The sequence below is a fragment of the Camelus ferus genome, chromosome 11, assembly GCF_009834535.1.
Source record: "Camelus ferus isolate YT-003-E chromosome 11, BCGSAC_Cfer_1.0, whole genome shotgun sequence".
NCBI lineage: Eukaryota > Metazoa > Chordata > Mammalia > Artiodactyla > Camelidae > Camelus > Camelus ferus.
In genome coordinates, this window is record NC_045706.1 from 74,525,131 (window position 1) to 74,549,525 (window position 24,395).

At 46.4% G+C, this 24,395-nt stretch overlaps 1 protein-coding gene across 5 annotated transcripts in view; it reads left to right on the forward strand.

The window, feature by feature from the left end:
- The window catches only part of MTR (5-methyltetrahydrofolate-homocysteine methyltransferase), an 89,244-nt gene that overhangs the window by 56,973 nt on the left and 7,876 nt on the right, over positions 1 to 24,395 (forward strand). For all 5 annotated transcript variants that reach the window (XR_004324167.1, XM_032491922.1, XM_032491925.1 and 2 more), the window contains exons 23-29: positions 4,786 to 4,853; positions 5,440 to 5,560; positions 12,184 to 12,265; positions 17,435 to 17,533; positions 18,390 to 18,465; positions 21,033 to 21,188; positions 22,652 to 22,848. Coding sequence is in view for 4 of the 5 variants with exons in the window: in XM_032491922.1 (XP_032347813.1) it covers positions 4,786 to 4,853; positions 5,440 to 5,560; positions 12,184 to 12,265; positions 17,435 to 17,533; positions 18,390 to 18,465; positions 21,033 to 21,188; positions 22,652 to 22,848 (799 nt within the window). In the remaining variant the exon portion in view is untranslated. The remainder of the gene's footprint in view (positions 1 to 4,785; positions 4,854 to 5,439; positions 5,561 to 12,183; positions 12,266 to 17,434; positions 17,534 to 18,389; positions 18,466 to 21,032; positions 21,189 to 22,651; positions 22,849 to 24,395) is intronic.

The window sequence follows — 24,395 nt, forward strand, 5'->3', positions numbered from 1 at the left end:
AGCTTATCAGACCAGAGGCTTTCCCCCAGTACATCCAGTTCCTTTAGCTTGTGCACTGAAGGTCTGCTTGTCTTTGCTAGTAAGATAACTTTTGCTTAACTCTGCTAGTAAGTGACTGGAGAAACGTCTGATGAAACTTTATTCTTTTACAAAAAATAAGTGAGTGTGCAGACTTTTTCTATCAGGTCAAACACCCGTTTGGGTCTTGTGTCTCATTACACGTGGACCCTTGGTGTTGGTGTGTTTAATGTTACGACATCAGCTAGCAGACGGGTGGCCCCAAGATCTGCCTGATGTGCTTGGATGTGTGTTTTTGCTGGGCATCGCTAGGCTGATGCTTGGCTGAATCACCCAGCTAGTGAGTGAGTCTAGCAAACCATCCAGTACCAAATCCTAATGCAGTTTCTCATTCCTCTTTGCCTTGATGAGTAAACCTTGTGAAGTGATAAGAATCAACTCTCAGCACGCTGGAGCGGATCATACAGTGCTTCTAACTGTATTCACAGCGCTGTGTATTAGCTCTCTAGAACTCTCAAGCTTCTCTTGACCGACTTTTCCCCACCCCACAGCCCCTGGTAACCACAATTCTACTGTTTCTGTATGTTCGGCTTCCTTAGATTCCCTACAGAAGCATCGCACACGCAGGGTATTTGTCTTTCTCTGTCTGACTCATCTCACTTGGCATAATGCCCCCAAGGCTCATCCATGTTTTCACAGTGGCAGGATTTCCTTCTTTCCTGTGGCTTCTCATGGTTCCATCCTGTACATAGATCACATCTTTATCATTCGTCTATTGACAGACACCTTAGCCACAGGCTGGAAACCTTCGCTGGGGCTGCAAACTGGTGGGGTACTCCCATCCAGTGGTGGCACATGTGAATTGCAGGATCAGAAACAAGCTGCCACCTTTAACTTCACTTCACGTGACAGCAAATGTGAGGCACCTGAAGTGGGTGCAGATGCAAAGCCAGCCTTATTTTCGATTTTCATTCCTTCTGGAGAGCAAAAGGGACTTTACCTATTACAATATTTTATTTTCTAAACTGTATGTATTCTCAAATAGGATTGGATGCCTTTGCTAAAGCATTTAATGCATCTTACATTCTTTTCTGAATTAAATGCTTGTGTTAACAGCTCTGTTATAAGCACTTGAGAAAGATGATTATAAAGTTTTTAAAATTCCATAATATTCATTTTTATTTTATTTAATCACTCATGTGGTAGAATATAAGAATCTGTCTAAGAAGAGGCCTATAGACATGGGGTGTGGCTCAGAGTGCAGGATGGAAACCAAGGCAAAGCCAAGAGAGGCAGAGAGGTGTGTGGGGGAGGCAGGACGAAGTAAAGGGAGAGAAGGTGGGAAGGGTGGTGGGAAGAATGGCGGCGGCCACAGAAGACAGGGATGGGTGTCACCCAGCCTTCAGATCCCTCCTTCAGCCAGGGTTCCCATGGCCAGTTGTTCGTGATTCTGGGCCTTCATCTAGCTAACACCTACTTAGTTTTTCAAAATTCAGCTGCTGTCACTCCCTGGGATGCTTCTGATTGTTACCCAGTTTGCCTCCCATGACACACTGTAAATGCCCTGTTGGAGCACTTGTCATACTTTGTTTTCATGTAGAACTTGCCAGCAGTTTTTCAGCTCAGATGTGCTGAGAAACCAAACCCCTTCTTCTAGGGTGGGCAGGGGCAGCCTCAGCCCTCAACTGGTTGTCGTGGCGGTGAGCAGCCTCCTTCGTGTATCCCGCTGCCATGAATATTATTTTCTGTGCAGGAAAGCAGTGGGAAAGGTCCCTCTAAACAGTGGTATAGTTGGCTGTTTCCCAGCAAGACTTCCTAAGGCAACCTAGTAAGTTGGAAACTGAACTTGTACCCAGTCCCCTAGCTCACTGTGAGCAGACCTCTCTTACCTCAGTGACCGCTGAGCCTCCCTCTCTGCAACCCCTGAATGGGCGAGTGTCCGGGCTCAGCCCTTGGACCTCTTCTCTGTCTGTCCTCACTGCCTAGTGCTTTTCAGACTGTAATGGTCCTTCTGATCACTTGTGGATCTTGATGAAGGTCAGATCTGGTTACAGGAGGTCTGGACCTGAGGTTCTGCATTTCTGACGAGCTCCCAGGTGGCGCTGGTGCTGCAGGTACAGGGAGCACCCCTGGGGGACGAGGGCCTGGACGGCCTTAGGCCATCTCGTCCTGTCTCGTGAAGGCGTTTCTCTTGCATCTCTCCGCTCTCCCCTCCTCCCCGCTTTCTCCCTCTCCGCTTGCTCCCCCGCTTTTGGCAGCTTATTTTTCTTAATCTTTTACACATAGTCTTGGGACTTTTTAATACCATCTAATATGCGACAAGTCCCAAGTTATATCTCTCACCTGGACTTCAGACTTACATATCCAGTCGACTGTTTGAGATTTCCGTCTGGATAGCTAAAGAAATGTCAAACTTCATGTTCTGAACATTGAACTGATTGCTGCCATTGACATGCCCTCTTCTCCCTCTCGGACCTCCCTCCCCACAACTTTCTCCTTCCTCCATTTCTGTCCAGCCGTGAGGTCTTGCTTTTCCTCAGAGCAAGCATGCACGCAGTATTCCTGAGAGATGCACTGCAGAAAGAAGGAAAAAGAACTGAGAGCAAGACAATTCTTGCCATCGCACTGATGATTTTAATTGAATATTTTAAAGGTATACAATGTTGAAAAGTCAGTTTTGAAATGCACGCCATTTTGTCTTAGGCAGTATGCTACTACGCTGAGTTTTATATGCAGTGGTCTGTGCTTAGTTGTAGTTTAGCAAATCCAGCTATCAGACTTTTCTTCAATGTGCTAAAAAAAAAAAAAAACGTGCCGCCTGGCTCCTGTTACAGCCTGCAGTGCCCCGCCATCAAAACCTACAGCATTTGTCTTCTGCTGGGTGGGCGCTGGCAAACCTGAATATAGCTGTCGCTGACTGACACTGTCTGCGTGCTGAGGGGTCCGTATGTGCTAGGTTATTTTTTTTAGAAATTTTAAGTAATATGGCAACAAGCTAAAAACTCCAACACTATGAAAGGGTATATATTGAGAAGCAGGGCTCCTCCCTGTCCCCGGTGTCCAACACCTACTACTGGTAGCTGCCGATACTATGTCTGGTAGTAGTTCTTAAGCACTGATTTTTTTATTTAAAATTATTTTGCCTACTTGAGAATTGTTGACATTGTGAAATAAGTGAAAATGCATGCTGTAGTTTTTAAAAGCATCTTTGAAAGAAATACTCATGATAAAATTAAATCGTAAAAATGTCTGGCGTTATGGGTGCTCAATAAATCTAGGATAGAGGAGCAGTATATAGAATATTTTCCAGGGCAGAAATCCTGTTTGTTCTGAGTTTCAGAAAGGTATCTCTTCTACGAGTTAAAATTCCTTGGTATCAGTCTGTTCTCTCAGGGTGTGCTCCAGGCTTTTTCTGCCCAGTTTCGCCCTCCTCCTCATGTGTGCCCCTCCAGGGTCAGCCCTTCCTTTGAGTCTCACTTCATTTCTCTTGGTGAACTGCTCCCTGGTTCAGTCTCTCTCTCCCTTGACTTGGGTAACCAGAGTTCCTTATTGTCAGCTTTCTGTGTGCAGGAACTGACCTCTTCTTGATTACCCTTCTTGATGGCTTCCAAAGTAGTACATGCGATGGATATTTACTGAATGGGCTTCCCAAGCATCTTCTTATTGGCCTAAGTGCTAAGAGGATGGGTTTTGTGTCAGATCCAGGTTCAGATTCCAACCCTGCTACTTATTAGTTGTTTGACTGGACAGGATGCTTAACTTCTGGGCCGACACTTCTCAGGGTCCTTCCTCATTAAAATCGTTTTCAAGAATTTAAAAAAAAAAAAGTATTAATTGGTAGACCTACGTCAAAATCAAATTTAAAATATAAATTAAACATCATAAAAATATTTTTATTCTTTGATGCAATAATCCCATTTATAGTAATCCATCCTATATATAAATATTTGGATAAATGCTTGAAGTAAATATATGAAAACCCAAAAAATGGGCCATGGTAGTGTTTCCATCATCGAATTCCTGTGAGGATGAAGCGAGATTGCTTATGTAGAGAGCTTGGTGTAGTGGAAACAACCCAGGTGCCTGCTGTAGACGGATGAGTGTATAAACAAACATCGCATGGCACATGCGTGCATGGAGTAGTACTCAGCCTGTAAGAGGAAGGAAGTGCTGACACAGGCTGCAGCGTGGATGTGCCTGGGAGACATTATGCTCGGAGACTAAGCAGACACAAAAGGACAAACAATGCATGAGTCCACTTGTGTAAATATACGGAGGAGGCGAATGCCAGGGCGGGGGCGCGGGGGATGGGAACCACTGCTGAGTGATGACAGGTCTCCTGTTTGGGGTGATGAAAGAGTTGAAAACAAGTGGTGATGGTTGCACAATATTGTGATCGACTGCAATTATTGCCACCGAATTGTACACTTAAGAATAGTTAAAATCGCAAGTTATATATTACATATATTTTACCAGAGCTTAGAAAATAATGTCCTGTACCAAAAACTACTGAATTGTATGCTTTAAACGGTGAATTATATGCTCAGTGAATTCTATCAGCGAAGCTGTTTGAACAAGCTCGGCACAGTCCCTGGCGCACAGTCCGTCCCTAATAAGTGACAGGCGTGGTGGTGGTGGTAGACGAGCTTTTCAGTGTGATTCCAGTTTAGTTTAGAGCAGTATTTAGTGGCTAAATAAAAAAGTTCATTTAGCTTTGTCGCTAATGTGTTCTCATTAGTTTTCTCACCTCTCATTTTTGTGTCCCAGAGTTATTGATTTAGGGGTCATGACTCCCTGTGATAAGATACTGAAAGCTGCTCTTGACCACAAAGCAGGTACTGTGCATTGCAGTAAATGTCGCTTCCCCCAGTGTCTGTCTGTCAGTGAACAGGAATGGCCCAGCTCACGTGGGATGGGTGGGACATTCAGACAAGCAGGTGCCAGCCCTGCCTGGGGCTCCTGCATTGTCATTAGTAATGGCGGTTGGAGGGTTGACCAGGCAACTGTGAGACTCCGTTATAGCTCTGAGGAAGGGGAATGGGACAGGACAGGCTTCTCATAAGAGAACACTTTGTATTGGATTTTTTCCTCTGAGTGTGTTTGCGTTTTTGTTTCTTCAGACACTGACATGCTGAGTCTAGGAAATCATGAGCTGACCATATGCTTTATTGCATGGCTTCCCCAAACTGTGGCAGGCATATTACTGCAACTTTTAAGTTGCACATCACATTTACTACCAAAAACAAACAGCAAATTGAAAACCCTCAGTCAAAAAAGAAGTCTCAGAATTAGAAATTGGGAATTTATGTTCTGTCTTGTGGCCTTTATTGGAGTCTTAAAAATGAGTTTTCCTCTTTTTGTCTCATCTTCCTTCTTACTGTCCTTTTTTTTTTTTTTTTTTTTTTTTTTGTTAAATCATAGATATAATCGGCCTGTCAGGACTCATTACTCCTTCCCTGGATGAAATGATTTTTGTTGCTAAGGAGATGGAGAGGTTAGCTATAAAGATCCCGTTGCTGATTGGAGGAGCCACCACTTCGAGGTAGGTCATGCCGATGAGCTTTCTGCTTCACAATAAGTTCTCTTAGATGCCAGCGTTTAGAAACAGTGATAAAACCTGAGTTTTTCCTTATGCACAGTGTGTTGGCTTCTTATTATATAAACATATGAACTTTCTGGTCTTCACGTGGACAAGAGCCAGCATAATTTGGGTGCATGCTGCAAGAAACTCCTGTCATCTCCCCACCCTCTGCCTGTGTGTGGATTCCTCTGACTTGCAATCATCTTTTCCTTAATCCTTTCACCTCCCGTCCAGTTCCTGAGACTTCTAACAAACGCTTATTCCTCTTGAAATAAAACTGAGTGGAGAAGCTGTGCCTCTTGGCACAGAGCCATTGTTTGAACTTTGGCCCACTCCCTGTCTTAAAGCAGGTGTCTGAGTGAATAATTCCAGGTTCTCTTGAAGAAATTCTGACCTTGTAATAGTTGAGATAGGAGGCTGACCTAGAGACAAAGAATCAAAGGATCCTTTGGGAAGTTGTTTTTGAAAGGGAAACCTTTTGGGAACGTTTGGGTCAAATAATTTAAAGAAGAGAAAGTTCCAGTTGGTCACATGATCGTTACTCAGTTTGCCAGATTTTTCCTGGGGCCATGATCATAATGATTGCTTGGTGAGAGGTATGTTAATTACAGGTATTAGACTTTTTATGACACACTCCTTATGCCCTATGTAGCTCACCTTGGCAGAGAGCAGTGCCCAGATGGAGCTTTGTCCTTGATGGTCCCACTGGCTTGCAGTTTGCTTTTCTGCTACAAAGTGTGATGGATGCCGGGTCAGGGCTATTCTGGGGTTCCTGCCGTGCTGGAGGCAACTGTACATCAAGCCATTCGTGTTAGTCAGGGCTCTCCAGGGAAAGAGGATCAGTTGGATGTGTGTGTATCTCCTTAAACAGCAGGTGCAGAGGGGGGCGGGATTTGATTTATTTTAAGGAACTGGCTCATGTGATTATGGGGGCGGGTAAGTCTGTTGTCTGCAGGGAAGGGCGGCAGACTGGAGACCAGGTAGGAGTTGCTGTTGCAGTCTTGAGTCTGGAGGCAGAAGACCTTCTTCCTCTGGGGACCTCGGTCTCTTCTCTTAAGGTCTTTAATTGGTTAGATGCGGCTCACCCACAGTATGGAGGGTAATCTGCTTCACTCCTAGTCCGCTGACTTAAATGTTAATCACATCTAAAAAACACCTTGCCAGAAACATCTAGATTGTTGTTTGACCAAAAACTGGGTACCGTGGCCTAGGCAAATTGGCACATAGAATTAGCCATCCTTCTACTCATGATCTGCATGGGTCCTTTCCATGCGTGGTCAGTGTTCTGCGTGGTTTAGTTGCTTTCATACCTGAGGGGCTCGGTAGTGTGGCTGTTGTTGCTCACATTAGAAAACTGGGCGTGTTTTTTCAGAGGGCTTATCTGCCAGGATATGTTCTCCAGGGACGTGACCAGCCATTGATAACTAGGGTTTCAGTGAGCATGGTCTTGGGTAGCTGATGATCATAGTGTGAATATTCATTAGCTCAGTAAAGAGAATGGTGGGAGAATCTACAGATGACTGTCAGAATGAAAGACTTTGTAGAATCACAGTTGTAAAATAGGATAAATAAATATTTAAATGAGCAGATACAATGAAAAGCTTTATGAGTTACGGAAATGTGATGCTGGTTTCAAAATAAGAACCATTTTGTATGGTGGGACACTACACTCAGAAGTTCAGTATCAGGAAGCCACATAGTGCTACTTGTGCAAGTTGGAGCATGATCAGTAAATGATTCTAGTATATCTCTTAACCAACTAAGAGCTGCCAGACTAAAGAGATTTCTCAAAAAAGAAGAAGAAACATGACTAGCCTCTCAAGATACATCACTGAAAAAATTAGGCATAAAAGACTCTTAACAGTTAGAGCCTGGTATATGAAGGTAAAATTAATCAGATCAAAAATCACCCACTATCTTCATGCTGTTGCCGAATATCTCTTATCATCGGGGGAACTGTGATGTGTTCCTCTGTGAAGACAGAAATCTGGGTCCTCTGACCTCCCAGGCTTTCTTCAGCTCTCCAGTGTTTATTTCTCAGTGAGCTTTTCTGGTTCTGTTCTCGTTCATGCCTGTGCAATTTTTGAGAAATTATTTAGAAAATAAAAGCCAGTAGCTTCCAGGTGACCATCCCCTTCTCCACTGTGGTGCTAGAGCAGCCTTTGAAAAACAGATTCTCATGCAACCTCCAAGAACTTCAGTGTGAAATTCCCCGCTCTGACTCCATTCTGAAGCAGTGACAGTGGGCGAAGGTCTCACACCTGCAGTCGGGCTTCCTTGAGCCCTGTGTGACTGAGGTCTAGCGGCCATGCAGAAGCGAGTGTACAAATCATAGAGCCCCCGCTTGATGGACGTTTGCAAAGATGAAACCGCTTACATAACAACCTCCAGACTGAGAAAAACAACATTAATGACACCCTAGGGACTTCGCTGGATACACCCACCCAAGTCATCCGTTCCAGTAGCTGCTCTTGTCTCTTCTGTTGCCAGAGTTCGGCTTTGCCTGCATTTCAGCTTTGTATAAGTGGAATCCTGTTACGGGTCTTCTTCTGTGACTGGCTCAACGCTGTGTCTTTGAGGCCCAAACTCGTTGTTACAGTAGTTGTTTCTTTTTTTTCCATTGTGATATAACATTGCCTCGCATAATACACTGGGGCATGTTTACCTGCGCTACGGGCGGTGGTGCTACGGGCCGTGGACTTTGGGTTTCCCAGTTTGGGGCTGTTACACAGAACGCTGCTTTGTGTGTGTTTCTGCCCCAAAGCAGGCTTGCTGGGTCACAGGGTACGCGTGTGATCATCTGCATTAGATACTGCAGAGTAGTTTCCAAAGCGACTGTATTAATTTATACTCCCACCAGCAGTTGTGAGTGCCACATCCTTTCCAGTTTTATCCATTTTAGTGTGTATGTAGTAACAGGCTGATAAGGTTTTCGTTTGTATTTCTCTGCTAACTAATGATGTTGAGTGCCTTTTCCTGTGCATATTGACATATGGATATGCTTTTTAAGTTTTTTTTAAATTAGGTATTCTGCCCTTTTTCTTATTAATCTGTATGCATTCTTTATTTATATTGGGTATAGGCTCTATCAGAAATACATATTTTAAATAGATTCATCTCTTACGTTTTGCTGTCTTAGTGATATTTTGGGTAATGAAAGTTTTTCTTTTTCATGAAGTCTGATATATCAGTTTCTTCTTTTATGGTTAGTGTTTTTTGTATCTGTGTAAGAAGCCATCTGCCCCTAGGAGTGTCAGCTTTGCTAGAAAATACTGAGGAGTTTGACTGTCTCCGAAACCCTTGCTATTACCTCCTGCAGACCTCTCCAGGGCTCGGCAGTGGCCCAGTTCTTTCCTTTGCTAACTGTTTTTGAGCAGATGGAGGCTCAGGACTTCCAAGTTCTCATGGAAGCAGATCTCTGAGGGAATGTAACAGCATGGCTTTTCCAGACCTCAGGGGCCTGTGGCGAGGAGCCTGATAGAATTAGAACGGCACCCCCGAGACACTCGAAATGAGGCGTTAAGGATGGATCCTTGGAGAGGCTGAAAGGGTTATGCAGACGTGGGGTCACATATGGGTAGAAATGTGCTTGGAGGGTCCCTCTTTACCTGCAGCTGTGGGAGAGTAGGAGACTGAGTATTGTCCTGTCTGTAATACAGATGGCTTTATAGCACAAGCTAGGAACCACGTTAGCTGCAGAACTTCTCAAGGGCACGAGTCTGGCAGTTAGCTCTTAATTTTTAACTGGTTTAAAGCCAATAACTGCAAAGTGTCTTTTTCAATTATCTTTTGTGTAATTTAAGTTGGAGAATTCAATAGGAAGTCACATTGCTCAAAGCTGGAGATAATTTTCCGAGTTGTTCTTTTTTTATTGTGAAGTAAGGTGCTGAATCACATAACTGATGTTATTTTCCCCTTTGAATAGACTGCAGGGAAGCTTAGAGCTCAGGCCTGTGTGTAGCATTTCATGGAATGAATTTTACATGCTAATTTCCTGATTCCATTTCAATTTTACCATCTTTACTTCTGTTTCTCGTTTTTCTCATCAAACTTTAAGTTTTGGTCATGTGCATTTATGTAGAACACTTTAATCCTGGGATAGGACGTGATATGAAGTAAATGCTTGGAGTACTTACTCTTTTCAGAGTGTTAAAGAAAGGTCTTCCAAGGTTAACACTACCACGTCCATTTAGCAAGTATGGGAGGTGATTGATTAAATCGTAAATTTTGATGAGTGACTTAGCAGAGATGGATTTGGGGTTCAGCCTCAGTGTCTAGCCCTCTGTTCTTGGTACGTAGGAACAGGAAGAGAGATTCCAGTGGTTTGCAGACTTCAGAAAGACATCTTCCAGCTGGAGAAGTGCACGTAAATGGAAGCTTAGAAAAAGCAGAATCAGTGTCAGATTATTTCACAAGGAAACCGGAAGCGCTCTTGACGGCAGGCAAGCTCGGATTTCATGCCTGTGCTCATCCAGCTTGGGCCGTTTTTATGTTGGAAAGCAGCACTTTGCTTTTATTTGTTTTGTTTTATTTTTTTAAATTGTGGAATCCATCCATTTCTTCTCACTGCCCCTTCCCAGAAGATCCTCAAAGAGACAGTGGCGAGAATTATACTGAAAACCCTTGATTGGATGCTTAATAAATATGTTGATTTAGAAATTTAACATTTTACTGGCTTTCTTTGAAAGAGACGTCACTGGAGTCACATCAGTCGTAAGATACTGTTTCCTGGGGGAACGTCATACAGAAAAACACGGAGGTGTATTTGTGTGCTCGGGCTGCTGACCACTGAAGCAGCAGTACACGTAGTCTGACTTGTGTTCTGTTTTGAAACTGGAAGCAATTTCTTCTTTGTAACTTTTCCTGTTGTTTGAAAATCTTCCCTCCTTGTAGAATACCCGAAGTGCCTTCAGATCTCTGGTCCCCAAGCGCACAGCAGGCGCAGAGGCAGTCCTGAGGAGGCGGTGGGGCCAGTCGGGCTGCTCCAGGTCCACGGCCCGCTCCCGCGGCACTGCGCCCGGCCTCGCCGTCCAGGAGGCATGCCTCGCGCTGCCTGGCTCAGGCCTGACTTCCGTCCCGCAGCCCTATAGCTGGCTCTGGTGGCCGTGCCCTTAGTCCCTGGCTTCCGGTTGACGTGCGGAAACGCGCTTAGACAGCGGCGGGGGCGCTGTTAGTGCTCCTGTCTGTCTTGTCGTGAATGAGTTTTCAGAGCTTTCCCTTAGATAAGGCCTGCTGAAAACACACACAGGTACTGCACCTTCAGTGTTCTCCTGGTTTTAAAAATGGCCTCAGTGATCCACACTTACTAGGACACGTCTGACAATTCAGAGGGATGTACAGTAAAATTCAGTCTCTCCCCTCCCACCTTCGGTCCCACCTCTGACCTCCAGGCAACCAGTGTGGGCACCTCAGGGTCTGTTTCTGTGTTTTCTAAATATACAGACACTTATATAAGGTTGGCTGGTTGCAGCAGGTTGAGGGTGGTGGTGTTTGGTTTTTCAAATAAAACTGTATCAACATACTATTTTGCCACTTTGATTTTTCCTCATAAAATAGCATATTCTGAACATCTTTCCAAGGAAATACATTTTAGTTGAGGGCGAAGAATATGAAAGCATCTGACTTGGGGAAAGCTGCTGCTTCCTGAAGGGGGAGAAAAGCTGGAAATATGGCCTGTCCTGGGTGAGGGCCTGGTGCCGCCCTCCCCCTGGAATTGTGGTGACGTCCCACTTCTGCCCAGCTTCAGGGCCCTGGCTCAGCCACAGCAGGGGAGGGAGTGTGCGTTCTCGGGCCTCAGCTTGATGTGTTGTGTTCTAGAAGGAGAAGGCAGGTAAGGAGTCTATGCTATTGGTATGAACGTTCAGCAGGGGGCAAGTTTTTGGTAAAATTAGATCATTTTTAGGATTGAAGAGTGCTTCTTCCTCAGTACTGACGTTTTCAGTTTTGGCGAAAGGAATTTGGGGTGAAGTCATTGTTAAGATAAGATACTGTTGTTGCTTTTGCTTCTCTGTGTTACTTTGTGTTGAATTTATTTAGGGTCCGAGGTTCCTTCCTCCAAGGACAAGAAGGGCTTGGGGTCGAGGAGTGTTGGTGTCTCCCAGGAATAGGGAGCAGCAGCTGGAGAGTGGTGCCCTGTGTCCCCTGCCAATGTCTGGTTCTCCTGGGCCCCTGGTTGGTGGCCCAGCTCATCACAGGAAGAAACTGCCCTTGACCTTAATGACAGCAAAGTGCAGTCATCCGGGCTGGTTGGCTCCCTTAGTTCAGACAGGCTGCTCACAAGTGCAAGGTTGCAGGCCACCCCGTTGGTGGAGAGCTGAGGACATAGTCTTTCTTGTTTTTTTGTAGGCGTCTTTGTAGCTTGGGTCAAAATCCATGTCTTTTCCCCTCGGCGTCCCCATCTTAGGGTGTCAGAAAGTCATTCTTGTTTTACTGGGGAAATCTGAAGTTCAATATTTATAAGTACCATGAAATCTTTCTCTGGAAAGCACTGTAGAAACACATTCTCTCTAATGGTTCTGAACAAGAGCTGTGTAGGCACTGTCAGCACTGATGGATATGTTTTTCTTCCTGACCCCTCTTTTCAGAACCCACACAGCAGTTAAAATAGCTCCAAGATACAGTGCGCCTGTAATCCACGTCCTGGACGCATCCAAGAGCGTGGTGGTGGTAAGTGTGGAGCCTTGCCTTACTTCACATGTGTTGTGAATCAAAACCAGAGCATTCGGAGTTAAGGGTATCGCCCTAGGCCTTCTGTTTACTTCTGTTCAGCTTTGCTGAACACTGAAAGAGTGCCCTGGGGCTCGTGATGGTGTCCCTGCAGGTGTCAGCATTGCTGCACAGAAGTCCAGGCGAGTGTGTCCTGAGCTTCCAGAGACCCCCTCCTGAGCTGGCACTGGAAGTGACGGTCGGAGTAACCGAGGAACGGTCCAAGGTCCTGAGACACCAGCCCAGAGGGAGATTTCAGCCATTTACAAATATTTACGATATAATGTGCACTTTCTTAATTCCCTGCCAGGGCTAAAATGAATGTAAAAAAGTTTTTAAATGACCTATTTCCAGGTAGAAAGACGTTTAACCTGGAATAGGCCAGTTCATCCTACTGAAGGACGGAAAGGCATCTGCCCAGAATTATAGATTCTTTCTCTCAGTGAATGTAATTTAAAAAAAAAAAAACTTAAGTGTTTTTTCCTGCTTTTCTCCGTCAGTGAATCCTAGTGTCCTCTCTTGTTAGGTCTTTTCATTATTTTCATTGAATAATAGGATATAATAGCTGGTGGCACTCTGAGTGACCACGCGGTCCAGTGGTTGCCAAGTTTGTTTTAGTCACAGAAGTCTTGTCTTTACATGGTGCCTCACCTGGAAGCTCAGTGTGGTGTAGATAAGAGCAGCCCTCCCTCTTCATCCCCTCCTGGTTCTCATCGAAAGAGCATGGTTGAAGCACCTCTGACCTAGTCCAACCTTCACATTCGCAGGCAGGAAAGTACTGGTGATTTGTGGAGCTACCAGGTGGTATCAGGCAGCCTGGACTGGGGCAGCCACGTTTCCTGAGCCATTTTCCAGAGGAGTTCTTTGAGATCTGTGAATTTACTCACGTAGAAGTTATACAACAATAGCAAACGGTGTTAAACATCTGCAGCGTGCCAGCACTGCGATAAGTCTTGTACATGGATTTTTTACTTAATCCTCATGAGGCAGATACTTTCATTATCCCCATTCTAGGGGCGAGGAAACAGGAAGGAAGAGGTTAGTAACTCCCTTGAGGCTGCACACCCCTCCAGCAGCACATGTGGATTTGAACGCAAGTGGTCTTACTCTGTGCTGCATCACTGAAACTTGCCTCTGTTAACTTTTAATGAATCTCCTTTATTAGGAAGGATAAAGTTAAATTAGGCTGGAATCACAAAATGGCAGTTTTTTATCTGCCATTGACATAGACTAATGTGTAAGTAAACTACATTTCTATAACTCAATTTAAAAACCATTTTTTAATTCTTATACTTGGATTGTGTTTCATAAGGAGCTTGTATCAGGCCCATGGTTGAGTAACCAGCAAGCCTCTTTTAAGACGTGTTGCTATTTTCAAATGCTAATGAATGACTGTGAACTTTTCCCATTTGGAGCCCAGGCTGCCGGAGCTATTTAAGTGCACAGCGGTAGCATTGCCCTTGCAGGTAGGGGAGAACTTTAGCTGGGCAGGAATCGGCCCCTGGACTCCACTGTGAGGACCTGCATCCCCTTCTCAGTGAGCCAGCGCGCGGCGGGCCTGGCTGGGAGCTGGGCAGAGGCGGGGTGTGGGCATCTGTGCTCTTGGCGATTTGGTCCAGTCAGCCAGCCAGTGGTGTTGGCTGTTTTCACATACAAAGAAACAGCTGCCTTTTGAAATTACTCATACATAAGTCTCATGATAAATCCTTTGGGTAAGTGCTGGTGACACGTTTCAGGAGTCACGGCACGGTTAGTTTAGGTTGATTTGTTTAGGTTGACTGTCAGTTCAGAGTCTTGGTCTAACTGCAGTGAACACGGCACAGGCTCGTGCTCTGGGTGCCATCTCACGGCTTTGAGAGATTCCAGAATGTGGCAGTTACATAACAGTTGGAGATTTAGACTGGAGGATGCCTCCTTGCTTCCTTTCCCTTTCTTTTAAAAAGCAAGGTACTAATATTTAGTTCTCTATAAATTATAGAATGTGTTTTCAACTTACTCCCTCTCATTGTGCTGCCTGCAATTTGCCATGAAAAAGAAAAAAGGGAAAAGAAAAGCTGTACTCTGTCTGGTGGCATGAAAACACAGGATGGTTTCTGATTTCTCTGGCGGAAGGATCACATCGATTAGCCCATGAACGTGTTTCCAGCAGGCAGGTCAGCCTGGGCAGGGGCTTGTCCCTGTGGCTCTGGGAGCAGGAGGGGTGTGTCCCTGTGGCAGCATGTTCTGGCCACCCGACTATTCCTATGTTGGTGCAGTCAAGTCCTAGGAATCGGGGTCTTACCTTCTCAGAGTTTGAAATCCACATGGGTCGCATGCACTTTGAGGGGCTCAGGAGTAGGCACCCCCTTCTTGTTTTCATTAGCTCTGCTGAGTTTCCTAAATAAGGACTCCACTGAAGTGAGGTTCATATGAGACTGGGAAATACTCTGTGGCGTGAATACTATTTGGGAGCCTTTTTATAGACTTCACACAGTGGCCTTTACTGAGTATGTTCTTTAATAAAGCTGTTTGGTTTTACGCCTACTCAGGCATAAATTGGATTGGATTCTTTTTGTTTGTTTGGTTTTACATTTCTTATTAAGTTATAGCCATTTTACAATGTTGTGTCAAATTCCAGTGTAGAGCACAATTTTTCAGTATACATGAACATACATTCATTCATTGTCACATTCTCTTTTGCTGTGAGCCACCACAAGATCTTATATATATTTCCCTGTTCTATACAGTATAATCTTGTTTATCTGTTCTACAATTTTGAAATCCCAGTCCCTTCCCACCCCATCCCCCTGGCAACCACAAGTTTGTATTCTATGTCTATGAGTCTGTTTCTGTTTTGTATTTTTTTGGTTTTTGTTTTGTTTTGTTTTGTTTTTAGATTCCGTATATGAGCGATCTCGTATGGTATTTTTCTTTCTCTTTCTGGCTTACTTCACTTAGAATAACATTCCCCAGGAACATCCATGTTGCTGCAAATGGCATTATGTTGTCGGTTTTATGGCTGAATAGTATCCCATTGTATAAATATACCACATCTTCTTTACCCAGTCATCTATTGATGGACATTTAGGCTGTTTCCATGTGTTGGCTATTGTAAATAGTGGTGCTGTGAACATTGGGGCGCAGGTGTCCTTTTGAAGTAGGGTTCCTTCTGGATATACGCCCAGGAGTGGGATTCCTGGGTCATATGGTAAGTCTATTCCTAGTCTTTTGAGGAATCTCCATACTGTTTTCCATAGTGGCTGCACCAAACTGCATTCCCAGCAGCAGTGCAGGAGGGTTCCCTTTTCTCCACAGCCTCTCCAGCATTTGTCATTTGTGGATTTTTGAATGACGGCCATTCTGACTGGTGTGAGGTGATACCTCATCGTAGTTTTGATTTGCATTTTTCTGATAATTAGTGATATTGAGCATTTTTTCATGTGCTTTTTGATCATTTGTATGTCTTCCTTGGAGAATTGCTTGTTTAGGTCTTCTGCCCATTTTTGGATTGGGTTGTTTTGTTTTTTTCTTATTAAATTGTGTGAGCTGCCTATATATTCTGGAGATCAAGCCTTTGTCGGTTTCATTTGCAAAAATTTTCTCCCATTCCGTAGGTTGTCGTTTTATTTTACTTATGGTTTCCTTTGCTGTGCAGAAGCTTATAAGTTTCATTAGGTCCCATTTGTTTATTCTTGCTTTTATTTCTATTGTTTGGGTAAACTGTTTTAGGAGAACATTTTTGAGATGTAGGTCAGATAATGTTTTGCCTGTGTTTTCTTCTAGGAGGTTTATTGTATCTCGTCTAATGTTTAAGTCTTTGATCCATTTTGAGTTTATTTTTGTGTATGGTGTAAGGGAGTGTTCTAGCTTTGGATTGTTATTTAGAGATACTTAGAAGAGTCACGTAGAATTATACAAATGTAAAGCTGGTTGGCCCTTTAGCCGTCGTCCAGCCCAACTTGCTCAATTTCAGGTGATGGCATTGAACTTCCCTGCCTTGTTCTGTGTTAGGAAGTCCTGCTGGAGGAGGGGCAGTGCTATGACTGTTGAACTGGTGTGACCAGTAGCAGCCAGTTCTCTTTGTGATTTTGAGCTTTGATGGTGGCTGTTCTTCTACCAGCTTTTTTTAGTCGTAAGTAATATTTAGCTGATTCTAGTTTTACAGTTTACTGAGTGGTCTCACATTTCTCAGATGATCAGCTTCCTTTCTTATCTTAGCAGAAGCTCATAGCTGACTGTGACGATCAGCCTTGTTCCATCAGCAGACATTTAGTGAGGATGCACCTTCCACGTGCCAGGCACTGAGTTAGGAACCAGGGGCACGGAGGTGGTTGAGGTGCGATCCTGCCGTCAGAGGGCCTGTCCTCTAGTAAGGGAAGTAGCTGCCCAGGCAGATAGGAGAACCCGAGTGTGTGCAGTGATGGAGAGGCAAGCAGGGAGGAGGGGCGGCTGACCAACATGCTGTGGGTCCCCGAGATGTGCCACTCACAGAACTCAGACACTGTTAGATTCCCAGTCCTGGTTGATTTCCATGAAAGGTTGCAGATTGAAATCGGGTGGGATCTAGAAAAGACTGGGCACCAGCTCCCAGGTGTCTCTCCCCATCGAGTCACATGCCTGGTGCTCAGCTCTTCCACTAGTTAGTGACGTGTGACCACATGTGCGGAGCACTGCCACCCGGGGAAGCTCATCTGAGCCTCAGTGTCTTGGACTTTTAGTGGAAGTCAGTCATGTAGGCAGGGGATACTCACCTGTCTGACCTTAGTTACTCAGTCTTCAGCCCCTCCAGAGGCCAGATAGCACATAAGCCAAGTCCCCCCATAAATCAGTGTTAACATAAACTGTTTGCAGTGGCCCAGGTAGACAGACACTGTATCAGGCAGGATATTCGGGGGGCTTAGAGCTTATCTCCCAGGAGCTGTCAGGGGCCAGTCCTTTCTTTAGGATGTGCAAGACTGGAATGCCCCAGGCCTGCTGAGTTCGCCCTTCGCTGCACACCCAGGCAGGAATCAGCAGAGGCGGTGCAGGGAGAGGACATGGTGTTAGCACGGGAAAGCTTCCTGAAGGCGGTGACCCCAGGATGAGCGGTATTCTGCACATGTTACTCTGCTGCTGCTCTGCGGTCACTGAACGTTGATCTTGCATTTTCAGTGTTCTCAGCTGTTAGATGAGAATCTAAAAGATGAGTACTTTGAAGAGATCATGGAAGAATATGAAGCTATTAGACAGGACCATTATGAGTCTCTCAAGGTAAGTGACAAAAACAGGTCCCTGCTTGTTTGGGTAATAACCCAATCCCATAGTTGTTAATGTGACTTTACTGTTTAAAAGAGGGTAAAGTTTGGGATCATTTTAAAGAAGTACAGTTTTTTTTAGTTCAAATCAATGTTCTTCAGTGTCTAAGTTCCCAATAATTTTTGGTTATATTAAAATTAATTTTATTTATTCCACCAAACATCTTCTGGGTGAGCAGTAGGTGTTGGGTGCTGTGTTGGGTAGCAGAGTTATGAGAATGAATAAAACATGAGCTCACAGCCAGCAGGGGAACAGGAACTGAGACAGTGTGCTGAAACGACTCCCACAGATCCTTATTCTTGAGGAAAAAATGGGAGAAAATGAAGACATTAGTCAGGACCATTGTAAGCCTCTCTCCCTGATTGCCCAGCACTCACTGTGCAGAATAATGTGTTGAGAACTGTCCCTCCCTAGTCAGCTTTAGGGAATCCAGGGAGACTGGGCATAATGACTCTTTGGGGGCCACTGGGATATTTCTTCCTGGTTATCTGCTCACTGGGCTTTGTGTGGGGGGAGTGAGGGGTGCATTTCGGGGCGGCCAGGAAAGGGAAATGTGGTAACAAGCAAGAAGGAAAGCTTGCGTTTACAGGTCAACATGTAATGGATGTTTATTGAGCCTTTGCGCTCTGCTATTGTGCTGATCGAAGCCATGCTGGGTGTAAAAGGGACAGCTCTTTAGGATATAAGTTTTCATTAATAAAAGAACTTGGGCTTTTTTCAAAACTTACTTACTGGCTTCCTTGGACATACTTCCATAGCAACAGCTGGAAAAAAGCCTAGAGTCTCTGAGTAACTTTTCTTTTTCCCACAGGAGAGAAGATACTTAACCTTAAGTCAAGCTAGAGAGAACAGCTTCCGTATTGACTGGCTGTCAGAGCCTCGCCCAGGTCTGTTTGGCTGTTGGTTAGAGGAAGGCTGTATGTGGCAACTGTGAGCCAAAGAGACATGTGCATTTACTTGGCTACACAGCCAAACAGGCAGCTTGACGCTCTAGTGTCCAATGATGAGGATGAATGATGGTGATTAAAAGCGAAAGTCAGTGGTTACCATTTATGAAGAGAACCAAACACTGTCCTGAGATTGACCCGCAGCAGCTCTGAGTCCTTGACACAATTCTGTAATGAATGTGCTATTATCCTCGCTTTAATTTGAAGAAACTGAGTTTCGGGTAATACGTTAAAGGTTACTAGCATTCTGTCACTGACCTATCTTCTAAACCCAGGCTCTCTCCTCCGTGCTGTGCTTAGATGGGCCTCCTTCATCTGGAAGCCAGTTCTAGAGGACTTCTAGGGTCACTGCGTCAGTCCAGGTCCCAGGCGGGTGCGAGTGCAGAAATCTGAAGTTTGCAGATGGCTTCACGTTGAACAGACCTTAAGACCTTGCAGTAGAGCAGGGTCTCTGGCTTCCGCTCACTCTCTCCTCTCTCGGGTGCTTCCCTCCTTTGATTTCTTTCATTTGGTTCCTCCCCTTTCTCATTTCTGGCGTCCTTTCTTGCCTCACATAGGGGTTCCATGAAGGAATAAAACAGGTGAGATATTTTGACAGGCTCAGAGAGGCATGTGATACAAATGCAAAACCAAGACAGGGTGAGCAGGGCTTATGTTAATTTGAATCCATACTTCCAGGGCAGTATCTCAAACCCGCTTCCATTGCTCATGACATCTCCGCGTGCTGAGTGGAGTGGAGAGAACTGAGTTGGAACTGTAGGTGAGCTGGGTTCTGGACTCAGTTCAGGGTGGTCTAGTGGGAAAGTGCAGGTGGGGAGTTGGGAAGCCTGGGTTCTAATCCCAACTTGGCTCCTGGCTCTGAATCCCAGGGTGACCTTGAGCATCTTGCTTCCATGTTTGACAGTTTCTATATGTAAAGAAGGAGTTCCTTTATGGAAATGTTGTAAGGATAAAATAAGGTAATATGTGTAAACCTTTGAAAAAGACAAATCACTGTACCAGTCCAAACTATTATTTTCTCCTTCACCTTTCACTCTGAAACTGGAAAAATACCACAAGGAAAAGTCCACTTTAACCAAGTCAAACACCCAAAATACATCTCAGTGGAAACAGTCCTCTGAAGGCTCGCAGCACCAGGCAGCGGTGGTGATGCTTTTCCTGTGCAGCTGACCCATGCCGGGCCCTCAGGGCTCTGGCCCTTGAGGTGCAGCCCACAGCCTTGTTTTTGAGGACAGCCCAGTCTTAGCATAGTTGTAGGAAGTCAATAAAGGGAGAAGGAAAGCTGCTTCTCTCTAGGTCTTTGGTGGTGAGACCTCAAACAGACCTCAATCTCCGGAAAGCAAGCTTGTTCGAGAGTAGCACCCGTCAGCGAGCCCGCGAAGAGCGCTTCTCCCTGCCTTCAGACGAGGGGACGCTTCAGTCAGGGGGAGAGCCGTAGTTTCTTTTTAATTACCAGACCAGTCAGCATAAGAATGTTTACACAGAAAGGGTTGTCCTCTGCAGTAAGAAGATGACAGGAGCAAATGAGAAAGGGTCTGAACTGCAGGAAAAGGTAGATGTTTCCAGGCAAAACGAAGAAGCTGCACGCACTTTCCCTTGCCCATACTTTCACCTCTCACTTTCACTGTCTGACGAGAGAAGGGTGCTCTGGAGACTTCGGTGTTATCCCTGAACGCCTGAGAGTGGCGGTTTAGTACGATTTCTCTGATCCCTATTTGCAGATCAGGAAACTGAGGACACGACAGGTGGGAAGCCAGCAGCCAGGTGGTCACCTCCGACTCCGGCCAGACCCACCCCAGGCTTGGTGGAGTGGGGGGCGGTGTTGCTGCTCTGGGTGTCCCAGAAGCCCAGGGGCCCCATCTGTCTCTGAAGTCTTCACCATTATTTAACTTAGGATCACGAGAGGCGTAAAGAAGAGAGTGTTGAACATCTGTGTGTCCCCACCAGCCCCTTAAAGAATGACACATTGCCCACTTAAGAAGACAGAACAATACACATGTAGTGGAAACCGCCTGTGACCCCTCGCTCCCCTGCAGGATCCTGAATCTGATGCCTTATTTCCAAGCATTTCCTTAGACTTTGATTCTATCAGTAGGCGATACAGATTATTGATCATGTTTTTAAACTTTACTTAAGTGGCTTATTAGATGTCTTTCTGCAGTGGTCTTCATTTTGGTATTGTCTTCATTTGTACAAGTGAAGGTTAACCCAAGTCTGCCTTGGGCGGGGTGAGGGTGGAAGAAGGGTGGGGGGAACAGTTTCCAAGGGCGGCGGCGTCAGTCAGCTGCATGGGAAGAATAGCTTCATTTAAGCTGTGCCGCAGAATTCCTCCTTCTCCACGATAATTTAAAGTTCCCCTCTTTGTAAAACAACTCCTACGGTGACAGGAGGGAGGCAGCGCGTGGGAGCCAGCAGAGCCGGGTGGGGGTGGGGGGCGGGAAGGCCTCTGCAGGCAGCGCTCGGCCGCGGGCCGCGTCAGTACTGACACCTGCTCTTCTTTCCGGTAGTGAAGCCCACGTTTCTCGGGACTCGCGTCTTTGAGGACTACGACCTGCAGAAGCTGGTGGATTACATTGACTGGAAACCTTTCTTCGATGTCTGGCAGCTCCGGGGCAAATACCCGAATCGAGGCTTTCCCAAGATATTTAATGACAAAACTGTAGGTTAGTTCAGTGAGTCCTTCCTTCTGCTCTGATATTCGAAACATAGTATTGGGACTTCGAAGATAAGAATATGTGATGAGCAGGGGGTTTGGATTATGCAGGAAGTAGTTCATTGTTATGATACAAGACATTGTTACCTACTCTTCTTTCCAGTGGTCTTTAAACTGCTGGACGGGTCCTTGTTTATTGGCTAGACTTGGCATTTTGTTTCTCTATTCTTTAATAAGTGCTTATTGACATCAGTTACATGCTGGGCTCTGTGCTGGGCACTGGGGATAAACAAAAGAAGACGTATAACCCCTGCCCTCTGGTTCCTGGCTGGCAGGTGCAGCAGACAGCGGGGGGTGATTCCCATACAGCAGGCCGAGCTCCTGCTGCGGGGCCACAGCCAGGCTGCTGTGCACGCAGGGCGAGATAGACCTCAGGCTGGGAGATCAAGGGAGGCTTTCTGGAGGAGGTGGTGTTTGAACTGCTCTTTGAAGATTGAGTGGGAGGTACTGAGGCTGGGACTGACAACATGAGGTAGCATTGGAGAAAAGAACATTCCAGGCCAAGGAGAGTGAGAAGGTACAAACCTGGGTGCTGATCTGGGGAACAGCAGGGAGTCCATTGAGCCTGGTGGAGGAGGGAGATTTGGGGTGATGAGCTAATCAATCAACTGCTAGCCCCACTTCTCGCTTCCAGCCCTACCCCCAGAGACATGGGGTCAAACCACTAGGCAGATCGAAGGATGAGGTCATAGCTAGCTCAGAGCCAGTTAGTGGGTGGACTGGTAGCCGGGTTAGGGCTGAGGAGAGCCCAGTTCCTGGAGGGGTCCCTGGTGTGTGTTAGGGTGCGGTGGCTCAGTGGCTCTCAGTTAGCCAGGGTGCAGCAGTGGGAGAGGGGTCTCTCATTCTGAGCTGCTCCTGAGTGACCACAGATGAGCAGGAGAGTGGCCAGCGTATGCTGGCCACGGCAGGCCCTTGACCAAAAGCGCTGGCAACCCTGTGGGTGCCACGTAGCCAGGCACAGGCCGCGGAGGCCTCTGGACGGAGGGCATCCAGGTGCAGCACAGGCAACTGAGGAGGGGTCGGGGCCACACACCACTCCTCGGACGTCCCATGCCCCGGGGTCACTGAGGTCGGGGAGCTGTACGTGCACCAGGGACGTCAGGACAGAGCGATTTGGCCTGCGCTGTCTCACTCTGTTGGACAGACTGCTTTGGGGAGCCAAGATTTGGCTCTTTGCCTCTTGTTATGGAAAAGTGTAAGTGGCTTGAGCTGGCGAAACACTGTATGGGAGGAGCTGCGCTCAGAACCACTGAACCCCAGTGACTGCACCTTAGGTGTGCCGCCACACACTGACACTGTGCTTGAGGGGGAGAGAGGAGGCGACAGAGGAGGGGCCGCAGGCTTAGAAAGAAGCGTTCTTAGCTGGTTATTGTTGGCTTCTCTAAGTGAATTCTTATGATATTTTCCCAACAGGTGAAGAGGCCAAAAAAGTCTATGATGATGCCCAAAACATGCTGAAAGCACTGATTAGTCAGAAGAAGCTGCAGGCCAGGGGTGTGGTTGGGTTCTGGCCGGCACAGAGCGTCCGGGACGACATCCACCTGTTCGCGGAGGGCGCAGTGCCCCAGGCTGCAGAACCCATAGCTGTCTTTCACGGGCTGAGGCAGCAGGTATGGAGCCTGCAGGGCCAGCAGACACACTGCTCTGCTTTTCGCATTAAGCACTGAAAAAATGTCAATAAAGAGTGGCATACACCTGAGCTCTGTGTAAACAGAGCTCTGCCCCACCTCGCCCCAAAGAACCAGCCACAGTCCCGAGCCTTAGGCATTTGTGATGGAGAGAAGGGCCAGCGTGGTTTAGAAGCTGGGCCTCTCGGGCGCCAGCAAGAGGCAGGTGTCTCCCGTCATGGCGGACAGGTGGAGGAGGTCGCGCACAGGTGAACACTTACGTGCTCAAGCTCACTAGTTTGCCTGCAGCTGGGGGCTCTGTTTCTTCACGGGAAGACAGGCGGGAGCACACGTGCACTGAATGTCTGCCAGGAGCCAGGTGCTTAGTAGGGTGCTTGATGGACCGTCTCGCTGAATTTCCACCCAGCCTTGTTGGCGGCAGCTTGTGTTTCCATCCTGCAGAGGAGGTGAAGGCTGACGGAGAGTGCGCCACGTGCCGCAGCCTGGAGGGAAGAGCCCACCTGCCCACGCTCCACGGCTTTCTTTCCTGGTCCTGTTCCGTGTGGCGGAGCAGGCTCTTCTCCACGTGGCTCCCTCTCATGTGCCACCCCTTTAAATGCAGATTTCAGAGGCATGTCCCTTTAGCTGCTGTAAAAAACGAGCTGTCCTAATCAAGAATTTGAACCAGGATTCATCAGTTATTAACAAAGAGTTGTAGTAAATTATTCTTGCCAAGTTTTACTGTCATTTGCAGTCGTTCATAAGTGATACTATTGCTTTTAATCATAACCAGAGTATAATTCATGATGACAGATAGCTGCATCTGTTACCTGCCCAGGCAGACATTTCTAAGGAGGTACTTTCTTCCAGTACAATCTGGAAAGTTCTGGCTCTGGCGACTTGTGGCTCTGGGAGCCTCTGTTCTGAGCGGCTCTGATCACTGTCCAGTGCTGTGGGCTCTGTGACCTGTCTCTCCAGTGGGGCCGGGAGCTTTGTGTCTCCGTCTGGCTTCTGTTAAAGAACATTTGATGTGCAGAGCACACAGCTGGAAGGCAGCTCCTCCCTGCGTAGCTGGCCCTCATCTCTGACATTTCCACGTGCCTTTTTATCAAACTCTCTCTTGCCTGCAGCCACTTAACCATTTTCTGCCCAGTGTCGACTAGATTGTACTTGTTTCCAGAGCTGGCAGGCACGCAGCTGTGAAGCTTCTGGGTTGGCCACTCATTGATTAATTGATCTGCTCTAAGCAGTGCTTCACAGCGGTCAAGAGCACTGGACATGGACCGGACCCGTGGGCCTGCCACTGTCTGACCTTGAACTAGTTCTTCAGGCCCTCTCTGCCTCAGGTTTCTTGTCTAAAAACAGAGCGGCTGGTACCACTTCACAAGGTTGTTGAGAGGATTAAATTAGTTAATTTGTATAAAGCACTGAGACTAGTGCCTGAAGCACACTAAGCACTCAGTAAACATGTACTCACTGCTCACCTTCGCGGCGAGCACATGTTGGCTGTGAAATAGGCTTACTAGCAGGGGAGAGAAAGTCATCAGCCG